Source organism: Nycticebus coucang, chromosome 12, assembly GCF_027406575.1.
Source record: "Nycticebus coucang isolate mNycCou1 chromosome 12, mNycCou1.pri, whole genome shotgun sequence".
NCBI classification, from domain to species: Eukaryota; Metazoa; Chordata; class Mammalia; order Primates; family Lorisidae; genus Nycticebus; species Nycticebus coucang.
Window position 1 is genome coordinate 26,710,808 of NC_069791.1, and position 16,167 is coordinate 26,726,974.

The 16,167-nt window shown below is 35.7% G+C and overlaps 1 protein-coding gene across 5 annotated transcripts in view; it reads left to right on the top strand.

The window, feature by feature from the left end:
• CPNE8 (copine 8) overlaps positions 1–16,167 on the top strand; it is a 308,616-nt gene that overhangs the window by 165,791 nt on the left and 126,658 nt on the right. For all 5 annotated transcript variants that reach the window (XR_008373258.1, XM_053555697.1, XM_053555699.1 and 2 more), the window contains exons 14-15: positions 6,487–6,533; positions 9,948–10,129. Coding sequence is in view for 4 of the 5 variants with exons in the window: in XM_053555697.1 (XP_053411672.1) it covers positions 6,487–6,533; positions 9,948–10,129 (229 nt within the window). In the remaining variant the exon portion in view is untranslated. The remainder of the gene's footprint in view (positions 1–6,486; positions 6,534–9,947; positions 10,130–16,167) is intronic.

Below are 16,167 nucleotides of genomic sequence, written 5' to 3' on the forward strand. Positions count from 1 at the left end.
ATCAAAGGTGGAAGAATGGGCATCGCCATTGAATTCAGAGGAGACAACCTGTTGAATACCTTTTTTGACAAGGAGTTCTTCAACTGTAGGAATAGAAGCTGGTTCCTTATGAACACCATACTTTGGAGCTCTCTGAGTATGTTTAAAAATACAGAAATTTATCTACGACGTCTGGAGAAAGCAGAAAGTTTTGATAATTTATGGAAACTGGATTCAGTAAGGACCAAGAATATTAGCATGAGCAGTTGAGGAATCGTATCACTCATGTCCAGTTTCCTTTTATACTTACATTGACATTTTACTGATCCCTCAGAAATTCAGAATGCTTGGAAAGATAGAAAGGAAAATAAGGCAGAAGTCAAGTCTTTAATTACTTCATGGAGTGGGATTTTGTTAGAGGAAGTACCCAGATAACACCCAAAAAGGTTAAATTATTTTTGGTGCAGTGCTGTGTGGGGCAGGTTTGGACTCTTTTATTGAATTTGAAGAAAAGGAAATCTGAATGGGAAGGGTAGATTCTGACGAATTACCTGAAACTATGATAGACCCAGAAATTTGATAAACATCGCACAGGTTAGTATTCAAAGAAGAAAAACTCTAGTCCTGTGAAACCACCATCAATAGCAGTGACAATAAAGAATCAACTATGACTGCCTTCTAAAGAACAAGTACTTTTCTTGCCCTGCCAGCAGTAATCCAGGCAAGGTTGTATTATTCTTATTACACATGAGCTGCATGAGGTCAACTCGCTTCCCTAAAATTACCTTATCACTAGATAAAAGTATTTATATCTGAATTAGCACTTGTACGTCTCCAAATCTGTCCTCATTCTAGTATATCTCACTTGGCAAGGGCAATTACTCCAGGGCACATTTTATGGGCACAGGAAGCAGGAATTTTGAAGATGCAGCAAAGTTTTTAATCAGGCATTTGTCTGTATTATCATTCTGGTAGTTAGGGTACTTTTAAGAAAGAGGGAAAAGGGAAGACAGAAAAGGGTCTAAGGTTTAGCCCATGATAGGAGGGAATCAAAAAGAACTAGGCTGGATAACAGTGCCTAAAGCAAGGGAACCAGGAATTCCGGGCAGGTTCTAGAACCAAAGTACAAATGAACAAGCGCGTCAGTAAATCAAGGCAGAAGCATAGTCCTGGCACCACTGTGGCAAGAATAAGAGGAAAGTCGTAGCCGCGTCAATCCCAACTGCCTCTACATGTTCTAGATTTCGATTGCTAGTGAACCTGAATATGTGTTTGTCAAGATTAATTCAATGAGGAGTAGGGGAGTCCCTCTTTTGGATTTATAATGTTCAGTTTGCACAACTGAACTAGATCTAAAATTAGGAAGAAAGGAAAATAATTATTTCTGCCACCCCAAACATAGTTGTTAGTTCTTGATAATTAACTCATAACAATAGCTGTGGAGCAGCTAAGACGGTGTTGCTGTGTGTGTGTGTGTGTAGTTTTCTTTGACGTGTGCATATACACTTGTTTTCTGTAAATCTTTGCTGCAGTAGTAAATTCTTCTCATCTTGACTTCTGATTTCTCTGTCATCCTCAGCTTTTGGAAAGGTGGCTGAGTAAAATAAGGACATTATCCAAATGTGTATTTTAGCAGTCCTAGGACATATGCCTTGGAAAGTCTCGTTAAGTCGTTAGTACTAATTCATGAGATTTGGCAGGCATCACATTTTTATATTCTGAAATTTAGTACTTCTCTCTGGGTTTCATGAAATCTTATTCTCCCTTGTCATTTCAAAAAACTAAAATGACAGCTAAAGTAACACTTCCTAAGTAAAATATTTCCAGCATTTATGTGTGATTATTTTATGAATATTCTGTTAGGAGTCATCTTAAGTGACTTCAGATTTTTTTTCTCTGACACGCAATTGATTGCTTTTTCTCTAACATCAGGCTTCAGGCAATATTAGAGAATGAAATAGGGTGGCAGAGTTATTGATGAAGATGTTTGTTTAACTTGTAAGACACAAATCATTTATCAAAGCCTTCAAGAAATGCATTTTATAGGCTAAAGTTATAGTATTACTAGCCACTTTCTTTAATATTTTTGGTAGTTAATGTATTCTAAATACATTTGGTTTTGTAAGTACATGTTATAATGAAAACTCTTAGGAATCACGGGAATGAACTAGCTATTATCTACAGTAAATGTGCAGTTGACTTTCAGGTTATGCTATTCATTCATTGATTATGAATTCAATGATAAAATGCTATGCTGTTTTTGTCTCATTGTTTTTATTAATAGAAAGCTGGAATGATAAGTTCTGTGAGTTCAAAATCAGTGGTTCGTTTGCTCCCCTTTCTCTTCAATATATAGCACAGTGCTTGGCCATTGGAAGAGGCTCAGTAAATAACTGTTAAACTGTAGCTTTATGAATAGAAAAATCTCAATAGTATGATAGCAGCCTAAGGGACCCTCACTATTATGAGATGCTTTATGTAGTAAGCTGTGATATTTTCCTTCTGATATGAATACTGCTGCTGATCCAAAGCAACGAAGGAGAAAGATTCTTTCTAATATGCAGGAGACCAAGAATTAATCAAGTCTTGTAATCAATCAGCTATCCAGTATGCATAAAGGATTCTGCTTTACATCCTCCATGTCCGTTGCACTATGATTGCAAACTGGTCTTATTTATCACACACGGCTGAATGAATGCATGGGCCTTTGTCTTAGCCTTGGAGCGTCCTAGGTTTCAACAATACTCTTCAATCCTGCCCGCCTGCCTTCCTCCTTCCTTTTTCATTCTTGTTTTCTCTCTCTCTCCCTCGCTTTTTTACAACTTTTTTTTTTTTGTACACAGTCTATTTGATTTTATAATTTAGTTTATCCATGTGGAGTTTTAGTATCTGCTGTCTCTTTTTTTACTCTTATGGTATAGTACAGTTTTTTAGTTAATCGCCATAATTTTTCTTTGTAGCTGTGCTAGACAAACTTGGGCTTCGAGAGGACCTTTGGACCTATGACTGTGAAAGTCTTTCATCTGATGCTAATGTTTCTAAGATGCCACACACATCGGGAGCTACCCTGGAAAACAAGTTAGAAACATGTATAAAATGAACACGTTCATTCATGTAGTAAACATGGTGAAGTTCTAGTAGGTACAAAGCATTGTGTAAACACAGTTATTATAGACAGAGTTGAATCAAGACAGGGCATCTACCCCTCTATAACCTAAGGAAGACTGAACCACAGAACCAAACTGCTGAATGTGATCTTTATAATATGCTAAAACATATGTTCTTAAAGTTCAAAGTTTATTTTCACTCCTTATGAGGTATCATTTGAATAAAATCACATAAAAGACATATATACAGATAATTTCGTGATTTATGAATTTGATAACTCATTTGATAGAAGGAAAAACTTTCCCAAGCATAAGATAATATCAGCTATGTAAATACACACTTTTATATATCCATACATACTGCACACATATTTAATTATATAAGATGTATGTATAATGCGTGTATAGAATATGTATAGTATCTTCTGTAGTTTTCTTTCAGTTCTTACTTTCTTACTATGTGCCAGGCATCTGTGCTCAAAGAGTTTTGAAACTTGGCTTTTGTCACCAGCTGGGCTGCTGGGACCCAGTTATTTGAGATTCAAAAACCGTGCCCTTCCTCATATACCATACGACCATGTATTACAGTCACTGCTCTTCCTAGCACAGAGTGACAGAGCAATGTGCTGATGGTGACTGTTCTTTTCAGTCTTTCAAAGGGGTTCATTATCTGAAACATGTTCTCTCCTTTTCTAAGAATCTGTAGCCATTTGGGTTCATGCAGTTCAGTGTATGCTTCAAATTAGCCTATATTCTTAACCTATAAACCTGATTTCTGCTCTGAGAAAAGATTATCATATACCTACAAAGAGGATCTACACTAGTTTTTTTTTGTTTTGTTTTGTTTTTAATGAAAGCACAAAATGTTGTTCATTCCTTAGGAGAAAAAAAAACATGCAAATGTAATTCAATTCCTGAATTGTATTTAGGTCTTTTTGAGCTGAAAAAAAGAGGATATATACGTTTTTCTAAGAGAATCACAAGAGACCTTATGCTGTAGTAGCCAGATTGCTTTGTTTAAATCCCATTCATGTTCGTGGTCGTTTATACAACATTTCCAAACTGTGGAGCTTTAAATCAATCAAAAAATAATTTATTGCTGAAAAATAAAGTGCTCAGGTTTTCAAGTGATTTACTTTTTAATTTAAAATTGTGTTTTAGATTAGATGAGATTCCAGGTTATTGCAGTAATCATATAATTGTAATTTATTTTTGTTTTTAATGTTTTCATTGGTAAGAAAGGGGTGGGATAGCATATAGAAAAACGTTAGGGGTACCCCCAAAATAGAATTTCTTATGTGAATGCCACCTCTTTAGTTTCCATCAGAGAAAAATAAAACCCAGTAAAATAATTTTGGATAACTACCATACACTGAAAAGTTAAAATGTATGTACAGACAGTTCCTGACTTACAGTGGTTCCAGTTAAGGTTTTTTGACTTTTTGAAATACGTGTACAGCAGGAAGTGGTATGATATTCTCTCCTGAGGCTGAGGCTGTGCAGTGGCATTGAATGGCAGGTCTCAGTCAGCCACGTAATTACGAGGGTAAACAGTGTCAGAGGACTGTGTTGTCAGATCGTTTTGCCCAACTATAGGCTAATATAAGTGTTAGGAGCATATTTAAGGCAGACGAGACTAAACAATGTTGTTAAGTCAGTGGGGTATTAAGTGCACTTTTAACTTAGAATATTTTCAATTTATAGCAGGTTTTACCAGGACATATTTGTGACAGATTTTTGTAATATTTCTGTCAGACCACTGTGTTACTGGCTGCCTGGACAGAAGACTATTTGAAAAAGTCATAATGGTCACAGTCCCATCAGTGATGCTGTCTCTCCCTTCAGAAAAATGTTCAATCCAGTTGTGTACTGCTCTGTTCTTCCTGGCTTCAATCTCTAAAACTTGGACTAACATGTTCCTGAATTTACTCCACTGTTACCATTGCTAATTGAGGAACATCTTATACTAAATTTCATCAATCTTTAAATATTTATATTTATCTATATTTACAAATACACATATACACACAGAAATGCTATGAGCAATAAAGAATAGACCTTGACTGAAATACTAGATTTCTGAAGAAAACAAACTCTTTTTTTTTTTTTTTCAGAATTCTCAAAATAGTTAGTTTAAGGATTGATATTAGAGATGATTTTAGCTATGGTACCCTTTTAAGGGCATGGTAATTTTGTGGTAACTGCAGAATTATTTTGGAAACAAATTAATGGTAAATTCTGGCATTTGAGAGTGCCACATGTTTTTGCACTTTAACCTCTTCATTATGAGCCACTTGGTTACTATGCTCCACAATAAGAGGTAATTCTATTTCTGGGTCTTTAATTTTTGTTTTGTCTATTGTATGAGGTCTGACAGTTAAGTTCACAAAGTCATTCTAGGAAAAGTGCTACATACCTCATTGCAATGCTCTCCAGAGCTATCCTCATATTACTCTTGATATCATGAATATCATCAAAATGTCTTCCTTTCAATATTTACATTATTTGGGGGTAAAGAAAAAGTCACTGGGGCCAGATCAGGTGAGTAGGTAGGCTGTTTCAATACAGTTATTTGTTTACTGACTGAAATTCCTTCACAGACAATACTGTGTGAGCTGTGCATTGGTGCATTGTTGTGATGCAAGAGCCATGAGTTATTGGCCAAGATTATTTTTCAGATTTTTCTGTTTCTCTCTCTATCAATGTTTACTTGGTCTGCTATGCTTCTCATAGTCAGCCAATGATTTTGGTGCACAATTTGACAAATTTTTGCAATATTTCTATCAGTTCAGCTTGTTAATGGCTGCCCTGACCTCTCTTCATCAGTCATGCTGTCCCTCCCTTCAGAAAAATGTTTATTCCATTTGTGCACGGTTGTTTTCTTCATGGCTTTAAGCCCCAAAACTTGGACTAAAATATCCCTGAATTTACTTCACTGTTACCAAGTTTAACACATTTACAAATGTTTGTTCATTGCTTTAATTTAAGCTCCAGCATTCTCTCTTTGGCATGCAAAAACATGCAGCAACAGTAATGAACACTACTCCACATGATACTGACACACGTGGACAGGAACACAGCTATGAGATGCTGATATACGAAGGTTATGCAACTTTACTGAGTTGTTTATACAGTGCTGGCATTGTAAGCATACAGTGGCAAGTTTGTGAACTTAATTATCAGACCTCCCTATGACTATAGATATACTTTTGTCACATTATTACCATGTAAAGTTGCCTATCTGATGCTACATAATGTGAATTGCAATGTTTTTGCTCATAATTAACATTTAGTGACACTGAAAATATAATGCAAATGGAAAAAGTGCTCCTTTAATTAATTAGTTCCTTTAATTAGTTATTACTTAATTATTGATAATTCTTGTTTACTTATATTCTAGAACACAAATCAACTTCACAGTGGCTATTGATTTTACAGCATCAAATGGTAAGTATTATGACTATGTCTGATGAAAATTATTGCAATGAAGTAAAGAATAAATTTTCATTTCTTGATGATTAGATGTTTTATTCCTACATTTATATACTTATTTTCATAAAAAGTTTACATAATTTTTTCTTTCTTTTTGTATTATGAAATAGTTCCAATATGCAGAAGACTATTTGAAAAAGTCATAATGGTCACAGTCCCATTCAGATTTAATAAATGTTGAAATATTGTCATTTTGCTTAATGTTCTTAAAGAGAATAGAAATTATAGATATAGTTAAGACCATTGTATACCCCTGCTCATTCTCTTACACTTTGGTTTTTTTTTTTCCATATATAACTACAATTGTAAAGTGTGTCTAATTGTAACATGTGATGGAAGACCACATATTATATGATTCTATTTATACAAAATGTCCATACTGGGCAAATCAATAGAAAGTAGATTAGTCATTGTTTAGGGTTCCAGAGATGAGTAATGAGTGGAGTTTATTTTTGAGATGAGGAAAATGTTCTACAATTGACTCTATTGATGATTGCACATATCGTGAATACACTATACATCACTGTATTGTGTATTTTAAATGGCTGATTTGTAAGTATGTGAATTATGTCTCAGTAAACTGTCAAAATAATCTGTATGAATCAAAATGTGATTTTTCTTAGACAAAGGCATAGTGCAACTTTAAAACAAAATCATATGTTAATTTGATAATATTCTGGATTTAAAACATTATAAAATCTTTAAGTAAAGAGTTATAGCTAAGAATAAGGGCTACGGTGGTCTAGAGGCTTATTTTTATTTTACCAATTATTAATGTGTGAATTGGAGAAAATCATTTAATCTAAAAAATGGGTATAATGGAAGTACTTATGTCATAACTTGGTTGGAAGGATTAAGTGATATAAAAAATGTATTCATGGGCGGTGCCTGTAGCTCATGGAGTAGGGTGTCGGCCCATATGCTGGAGGTGGTGGGTTCAAACCCAGCCCCGGCCAAAAACTGCAACAACAACAAAAATGTATTCGGTACATGTTAGATTCATGTTATTGTAATTATTATTGCTATTAATTATGCCCCAAGATTACCAACCTAACTACAGGTTAATTTTTCATAAGCATTGCTATAAATACAAAGGAAAAACAAACATGGTCCCAGATTCAAGGAATCGACTATCAATTTGGCAGTTTCTTAAATTGCCAAATTTTGTGACACAGAACATAAGAGCCATAAGGGTATCGGAGAAAAGGCAGTGAAGGCTGAAATAAATAAGGAAGGTTGTCTAACATAATGTGAGATATAAACTGGAGGAACAGAATTTTAAGACAGGGTGGCAACTTGCGTAGAGGTGAGAGGGAAATTAGTAGAAAGTGACAAGACTGAAATGGATAAAGATGCTGGAAAGAGCTGGGCAACATCTTTGGATGGCAGGGTGACAGGTTAAGATGTTCAGACACACGAGGGCATTAATGACTTTCTAAAGTTACAGTTATCTTAATAAAATAGAATTGTCTATCATATTGGCGCTATTGGGTAACAAATCTTCTCATAGTTGAGAGTTGAGTTAAATAACTGCTTAGTCCAGTAATGGTATGTCTTTCTCATCTCTGACTCCAGTAGTCTTTTGATCAAGTAGCAAAGTTTCTGCATTAGAAGGAAGTGACAAAAATCACACTGAATAAATTAAAAAGATAAAGAAGGACTGTTGGAGAAGGAGTTAAGGCTGATACAATAGAGTACAAAACTTGAACTTAATTGCTTGGAAACAAAAGGCTGAGGGTTTCTAAGTGCTGGAATGAGCTGTTGGAAAAGTACTGGAGGACATTGGCAGGGAGCTTTGCCTGTGAGATGAGGCTGTTTCCTAATGGACACTTATGGGAGTTAGGCCCCTACCGTCTCACAGAGACCTGGGGTTAGGACTGCTATCTTTGTTAAGGATTATATTTTGAACGATGGCCAAGATCCTTGAGAAGGGTATTCTCTAGTCATAGAAGATTTACATATCAAGGAGGCAGAGAACGAATTTCTAATTGCCAGTTTTCTAAAGTAAATGTTCCAAGAAAATAAAGAGAGGTCTAGGGATTAGTGTCAGTGGGGACGAGGGGGTGAGGGAAGAAAAATGTTTCTAAAGTTGAGGGGAACATTAAGGGCATTAGAAGACTTTTTTTTTTTTAGAGATTTTGTCATGTGAAATCAGCTCTTAAATGCTGATAACCCTTTGGAAATACAAAAGCATTTGTTCAATGAATTATTTTTAGGACAAAAACGTTTTGTGTATAATTACATGTATAATAAACCAAGGGAGATTTCCTTTATTTTGTTTTTCTCTGGATCTCAAGTGTTTATTATTTTTTTCCTTCTCAGAAAAACTATGCCTGGGGGCTTTCCTTCTTTAAACCATGCTTTGGTGTGGAATTGAGCTTTAGACTCTATCACACGTCTCATTTGACTTCCCATTTTCACTGAAGAAAGTAAATGGACTTTCAGGCTGCCTTTGTCCTGGTAATTAGGGCAACTGGATGTGAATCTCAAGGTGCTGGAGTAGCAGCACATACGGCCTTTTCTCTCAATTTCATCTTTTCTCAAATGCAACATTCAATACTGGATGAGCATTTTTGAAATTCAGAACCTTGTAGATGACCCAGACAAGAATAACTGCAGTGGTTAAACCTATCATTCTATGATGCTGCATTATTTTTAATCACTTTCAAATACATACTCCCATTTCATCCTGGCAGGAAACACTATGACAGGATTTATTTTACAGGTGCTGTTCTGCAAAGGGCAGGACTCAGCTCTGGAACTTGGGTCCTAACTACGTGGAAAGTAATCAACAATTTTTCAGATCTGATTATTAATCAGCTTGAACTTGAAAATCACAATGCTGCTCTCTTGTTAAGTGATAAATTGGAATAGTTATCAAATATTCAATTAATAGTTCTGAATACAACTCTAGGAAGGACTCAAAATTATTGAACTCCATTAAATCAGTTGAGTCCTGTCACTGAAGGCATAAGGATTCACGCTGAAGGCATGTGATTTTTTAAAAATAAAGATTATTAAAAAATAAAGGTTATAAATAAAATAAGATTAGCAAAAGTACTTCTGTACTTCTTCTAGAACTGAAACTCAAAAATAACCCGTAGCATCAACAATAAAGAATAATTTCTGAAAAAATCTGCATAGGCTTTGGCATATCTTAGGGAAACATTCTATTCCCTAGATGTCTGAAATAATATAATAAATATTTATATGTTAATATCCATTCAAAAAAGCATTTGACACACTGTAGATATAGGCAGAAAAAATGTTTTGAATATTTTATTCTGAAATACACATCAAGCAAAAATGTTGTTAAGAAATATCTTCCACCCTACCGTTGTATGTGTGAAATATATTTTCTGTCTTCAGGCAATCCTGCTCAGCCCACTTCTCTCCACTACATGAATCCTTACCAACTGAACGCCTATGGCATGGCACTAAAAGCAGTGGGGGAAATTGTCCAAGATTATGACAGTGATAAGATGTTCCCAGCTCTAGGTTTTGGTGCAAAACTGCCTCCAGATGGAAGGATATCTCATGAATTTGCTTTGGTAAGAATGTATCAAATGAATTTGTTATTTTGAAAAAATTAATGTATGAGACCTTTTAATGTTGGTGTGGTGCCTATTCGCTAGTCATTCACGTAGCAAGTTTTTGTAACTGTACTTCAGTTTGGTAGTGTGTGACTTAGGAGCGTGATTGTCATGGAAAGGACTGCTAAGTAACTCAGCCATACATCTGCTTTAAGTGCATCTGATTATAAAATAAGGAGGTTTATTCTGGTTACCTACTACTGCACAACAAACCTTCCTAAAAATTAGAGATTAAGAAAAAACATTGTTGTTCCATCATGCTTATGATTTTGTGGGTCAAGAATTCAAGCAGAATATAATGGGGGGCTAGCGCATTTTTTCTTTGCAGTGTTTTTTTGCAGGGGTCCTCAAACTGCGGCCCACGGGCCACATGAAGCAGTGTGATTGTATTTGTTCCCGTTTTGTTTTTTTACTTCCTGTGCAGTGTGCATAGGAATTTGTTCATAGTTTTGTTTTTTTTTTAAACCATAGTCTGGCCCTCCAATGGTCTGAGGGACAGTGAACTGGCCCCCTGTTTAAAAAGTTTGAGGACGCCTGGCTGTAGAGCCTCATCTGGGATGATTTGAATGGCTAAGGATGCTGGAATTGGTGACTAGAACCGTATTTGTGAGCTCTAATTCTGGCTATTGGTTGGATTCCCTGTGTCTTTTCCATATCACATCTTCTGTGGCTAACATGACCCTTCATGTGGCTTCTTGGTTCATGTTCCTACCTCAGGCCTGTGCTGGGAGGGCTGCAATCACTGGGGTTGCCTGCCTGAACATGCTTCCTCTATACAGATGACCTGTCCCTGAGGTTATTGTGGGCTTCATCTTAATATGGTGGTCTCACGGTAGCCAGATTTGTTACACAGCAGTCAGCTTTCCCAGAGTGAGTATTCCTGTAGTCTAGGGTAGAAACTCCAAGGCTCTCTAGCACAGCTGTAGAAGTCCCAGGATGTTACCTGTGCCACATCCTATTGTTCTAGAAAGTTACTAAGGCCTCCCAGGCTGAAGGTAGAGTAATTAACCTCACCTGCCAATTGCAGGTGTATCAAAGAATGTGTGCCTATCATTAATCTATTGTCTTTTCTAAATCCTATTTGTGTTAAACTAAACAAAGTTTATTTTTCTGTTTCACACATTTCCTCTCACACTGTGTATGACATTTTCCTTTCTTCCTCTAATGCTTTCATTTTCTTCTCTTCTTGTCTCCATTCATTTTTTGTAACCAAACATAAACAAATACATACAGGTGGAGCATCCTAAATCAGAAAATTCCAAATGCTCCAAAGTCCAAAACTTTCTGTGTGGACTGGGTGCTCAAAAGAAATGTCCATTGAAGCATCTTGAATTTTGGATTTTCATATTTGGGATACTTACCTGGTAATAACGTAAAGATTCCAAAATCCAAACAAAATTAAAATCCAAAAACCTTCTGGTTTTAGCTTTCCCGATAAGGAATACTTAACCTGCCCTGCTAAAGAAGGATTTTCGTTATTTGCACCTTAATCTGTTTTTTGAACCCAATTAAAACACTTAGAAGTTGCTGTGGTTTGAATGTGGCCTCTTCAACATTCAGGTGCTGCCAATGGAATAGTCTTAAGAGGTGATTAGTCTTAAGAGGTGATTAGTCTGTGAGGGCTGCCTCTTCACAGATGGGAGGAAGACCCTTATAAAAGAGGCTTTAGGCAGCTTGGTCCTCACCTTATGCCTTGTGAGGACACAGCCTGCACCAGACAGAACCTACTGGCACCTTGAGCTTGGACTTCCTAGCCTCTAACACTGTGAGAAATAAATTTCTATCATTTATAAATTACGCAGTCTCAGGTGCCGGTTAGACCAGCACAAAACAGACAGAGATCATACCTCTTTAATTCTAAGAAAAATAGTTTTCTGAGTTGATTATGAAAAACTAATGATTATGTTGATGATGATAATAATGCTTTGACTTTACTATTACCTAATGATTATATTATTTTAATTATTTTTAAAGTAGTTTTGTTTTATAAGTAAGACAGACAAGGATTAAGTAGGTTTGCAATGAAATAGTATTTGATTTTGATATTTAGTAATTACTGAGTATGGAGTTACATACTATGTGCTCATTATCTTATATAGTCTTCATAAAATTCTCATGTGGTAGGTACATCGTGCTGGCATATCACACCTCTCTAGAAAGTGCCGCTCCTGTGGACTAAAGTGAGCAGTGACCCCAGGAGTTGTGTAACTCAACTCAGAGGCTCAGAAGTTGATCAGGGTTTCAAAGCACAGCGCTTAAACCCCAGTCAGTCTTATTTCAGAAGCCATGTTCTTAACTACAACTCACCACATGTTATAGAAGCCCCTGGAATCAATCTCACTTCTCACTCACCATAACATATATACTTTGAGAAGCTTTTTTAGGATTAAATTTCAGCTTTCTCAAATAGGTTTTACGAGCAGTATTTTTACATTTTTATGTCTATACTTAAGCCACACAACTTCAGGAAAGGTTGCTGGAGGATATGATTCTTTCTTCCATGAAATAGTCCACATGTCGCACTCCCAATGTCATATAAAAATGAGTATCTGTTGGGATTTTGTTGTGTCTCAGAGAATTAAAATCTCCCAGAAACTTAGAAGACCATGAAAATTATTCATGTGATCCTAAGGCTTCAGTGCCTCAGGAAAAAGGTCATGAGCTATTTTAAAGCCTAAGAAAACGAATAATTGTGTTAAACTAAATGAAGTTTATTAATTTTCCTTCCCTACATGGGCATTTCTTCTCACGCTCAGGTGTAACTTTTTTCTTTCCTCTTCTCCTTTTTTCTTTTTCTGTTTTTCCTACTCCATATTTGTTTAGTGTGACCAAATGTATTCCTACTGCTAAGGAAGGATTTTGTTTTGTTATTTGCACCTTAATCTGTTCTTTGTACCCAATTTAAACATTTATAGGCTAGAGATCATACTCCCTTTAAGTCTATGAAAAATAGTTGCACAGATTGATGATGAAAACACGTTTATGTCGTTCTTGGTGATACTTTAAATTTTAGTATTACCGAATGATTACATTACTTTAGTTTTTTTCCCAAGCATTTTTGTTTTCTTGGCTAAATGACAGATGAAGGTTAAGTATGTCTTCAATGAAGTAGGATTTGATTTGACTCCTGCTTGAAGTGTTGTGTGTTAAGCTCATCCTGATTCACTGCAGTGTGTATCTTTAGGGACCAAAAATGGCAAATACAAAATCTGCAGTCCCATGTCAATCTTCCCTGAACCACTTGCAGAGTGTTAACATTATTTCCATGGTACAAATTTGTGGTATATATTTGCTGCCATTAGCCTACTCATTTCACCAAATTCAAATATAATTTCTTTTGGTTAGCAAAGGAGGCGTTAAAAAGTATTAAACATTAGATTTTGAAAATGACCTTTGTTCAATGGAAAGGGTTTTAGAGAGGCCCTAGTCTTTCGTGTGAGCAATGCATAAGATACAATGGGAAAAGAAAGAAGAATGGGGAAGAAATACCCTAAAGTGGTGACAGTAGAGTCTTCTGGTTGTAAAGAGAATGAGTCATTGCCATCTTTCATTATAATTCTTGATGACTGTTTTTGGAGTTATGACTGAAAATTGCAACAGTATGAGGCTTTAGAAGAGGTGTTTCTAATGAGCTTGGGGCTGGTGGCTCTTAAAAAAAATAATGTCCTCTATGTCCGAGAAATGCTACCCCTGTCCAAGTGACTTCTCTCACTAAGTGCCTTAAAGGACTTGGCATACTTTTCACTTATTTTGACCTTTATGCAAATCTATGCAATTTGATATTTATGTGTCTTTTCTTCCAAATGGACTTTAACAATTTAATAACCAAGAGTCTATAACACAGAACTGTGCATAAAATAGACATTCAATGGATGCTTGCATATTGCGTTGAAGAAAGAGTTCTCTCAGCTCTTACCCACAGCCAGCAGCATCCAGGAACTGCCCCTGAGAGCTTTTCTGCAGTATTTTGTGAGCTTGTTAACCTTGCTGAAAAGTGTTACAGGCTGTAGGCAGCAATAGATTCCTTGAATGGAACTGAATCCAAATCGTTAGTCCCTGTGGAGGCTAATTGAGAAGAAAACTTGCTGAGAGCTGGACACCCCTCCCCGCCGAAGTTGTGTGGTGGGGTTACTGCTATTTTAAATTCAATTCTGTGTGTTCTACAAATTAACATTTATTATTTTATAAATGGAGAAGGTTGTTAATTAAGAGACATATAAATAAGGGCATCCGTTGCCCTTTTCATTAATAAACAACAAAATTAAATGCACTTATTCTGAGAAAAATGTCTGCATTTTACCTTGGTGCCAGAGCCACACAAAAGCGCGTTCTAATTTGTTTTAACAAGCAGAAACTGATTCCCTGTGTAATTATTTCAAGGAAAGTCTTTAAACAGACTTAAATGTTTTTTATAATTCATTACAGCATTGTCATTAAGAGGAAAATCTCATTTTGGTAGCTGTAAAATATTTTAAATGATCCTGACATCATGCAGAGTATGTATTAAAAAAAAGACATCATTCTATGTAGTAAAGTATTTTTATCATCCAAGGCATTTGATGAAAACTTAAAGCAAATTATGATGGTATTAGGACTAAATATTCCATAATGATGACTAGAACATCCTATAATTCTGTCTCCACTACCAAAGGTAAGAAAAATAGTGACCTTGAAATTTCAATTCTAGAGGTATAAAAGTAATATATAGTGTCATAGAAATATAAACCACCAGTCAAAATGTTTTTTTTTTTTTTTTAAAGTAGCTCAGGACTATCCTAGTTTGTAATTGTTCCCTTAAGACAGACATATAATATTTTTATATGCTCAAAATCGGTAATGAGTTTTAATTTTAATTAGCTTCATACCTCATCAAGGGAAAAGAGCACCATAAAAATCTTATTTAAGGGAAGGTTAACTAGGTCGGCTCAGATTAACATTAAAACCAACCATTGACTGATTTGTTCTCAATATTAAACGTTTATCCTTTAAGTTGTCAATTCATATAAGCAATTTTATCATGTAAAAAGATCTTTTATTTTTCTGTTTTCAAATATTTACATGAGGTTTAATTAATAAAAATCTTTGAGGAAAAGTCAAAAGGGAAAAATGAGGAAACCCCTCTCTCCCAAACAATAGAACTGAAGTGATTGGTAACATCTGGCCCAATTTGCTAAGATCCCAGCCTTGCTAAATGCTTAGCACGTCTCAATTTGCCAGCATAGTGGTGGTTCAGAGATTGAGCTCTAGAGTTAAACTGCCTGATTAAATTTAGGCTCTCCTGTTTGTGTACAGTGATCTTGAGAAACAGTATCTAAGCTCTCAGGGTCGCAATTTCATTATCTGTCAACTGGGGATAATGACAGATAATTGTAATAAAAATGTATACCTACATTTTTAGAGTTATAAAAATTATGTATGTAAATATTTTAGTGTAAAACTTGGTATATAGAATTCAACAAATTTTATTTATATTATCAGTTACTTGTGATTGTTTGGGTAAAAACATGCCTACTACAATTATTGCCACCGTGTTAAAATGTAGTTACTGTCGTTAGTGTTTTAAAGTATATTTACAAAACTTGTGGTACTTACCCTTCCAGAGGTAGAACCTAATTCCCCTTCTCTCCAGAGTGGGCTAGACTTAGCGACTCCTTTCTAGCAAGTAGATTAAAGCAGGAGTGATAGGATGTAACCTGTGAGACTAGTTTTTGAAAGATATCAGGGTTTGTCCTTGCTCTGTATCAGGATCACTCATTCTACAAAAAGTTAGCTGCTGTGTTGTTGGGAACACTGAAGCAGCCCCTTAGCAAACCCAATTAGCTTCCCGCCAACAGCCATCTACGTGGCCTTTCTTGGAACCAGATCCTCCAGTCACTGTTAAGCTTTGACGTGACTGCAGCCCAGGTCAGCATCTTGGCTACAACTTCACCAGAGGTTCCGCTCAGGAAACACCAGGCTAAGCTGCTTCTGGGTTCTTGACACTCTAAAAATGTGTG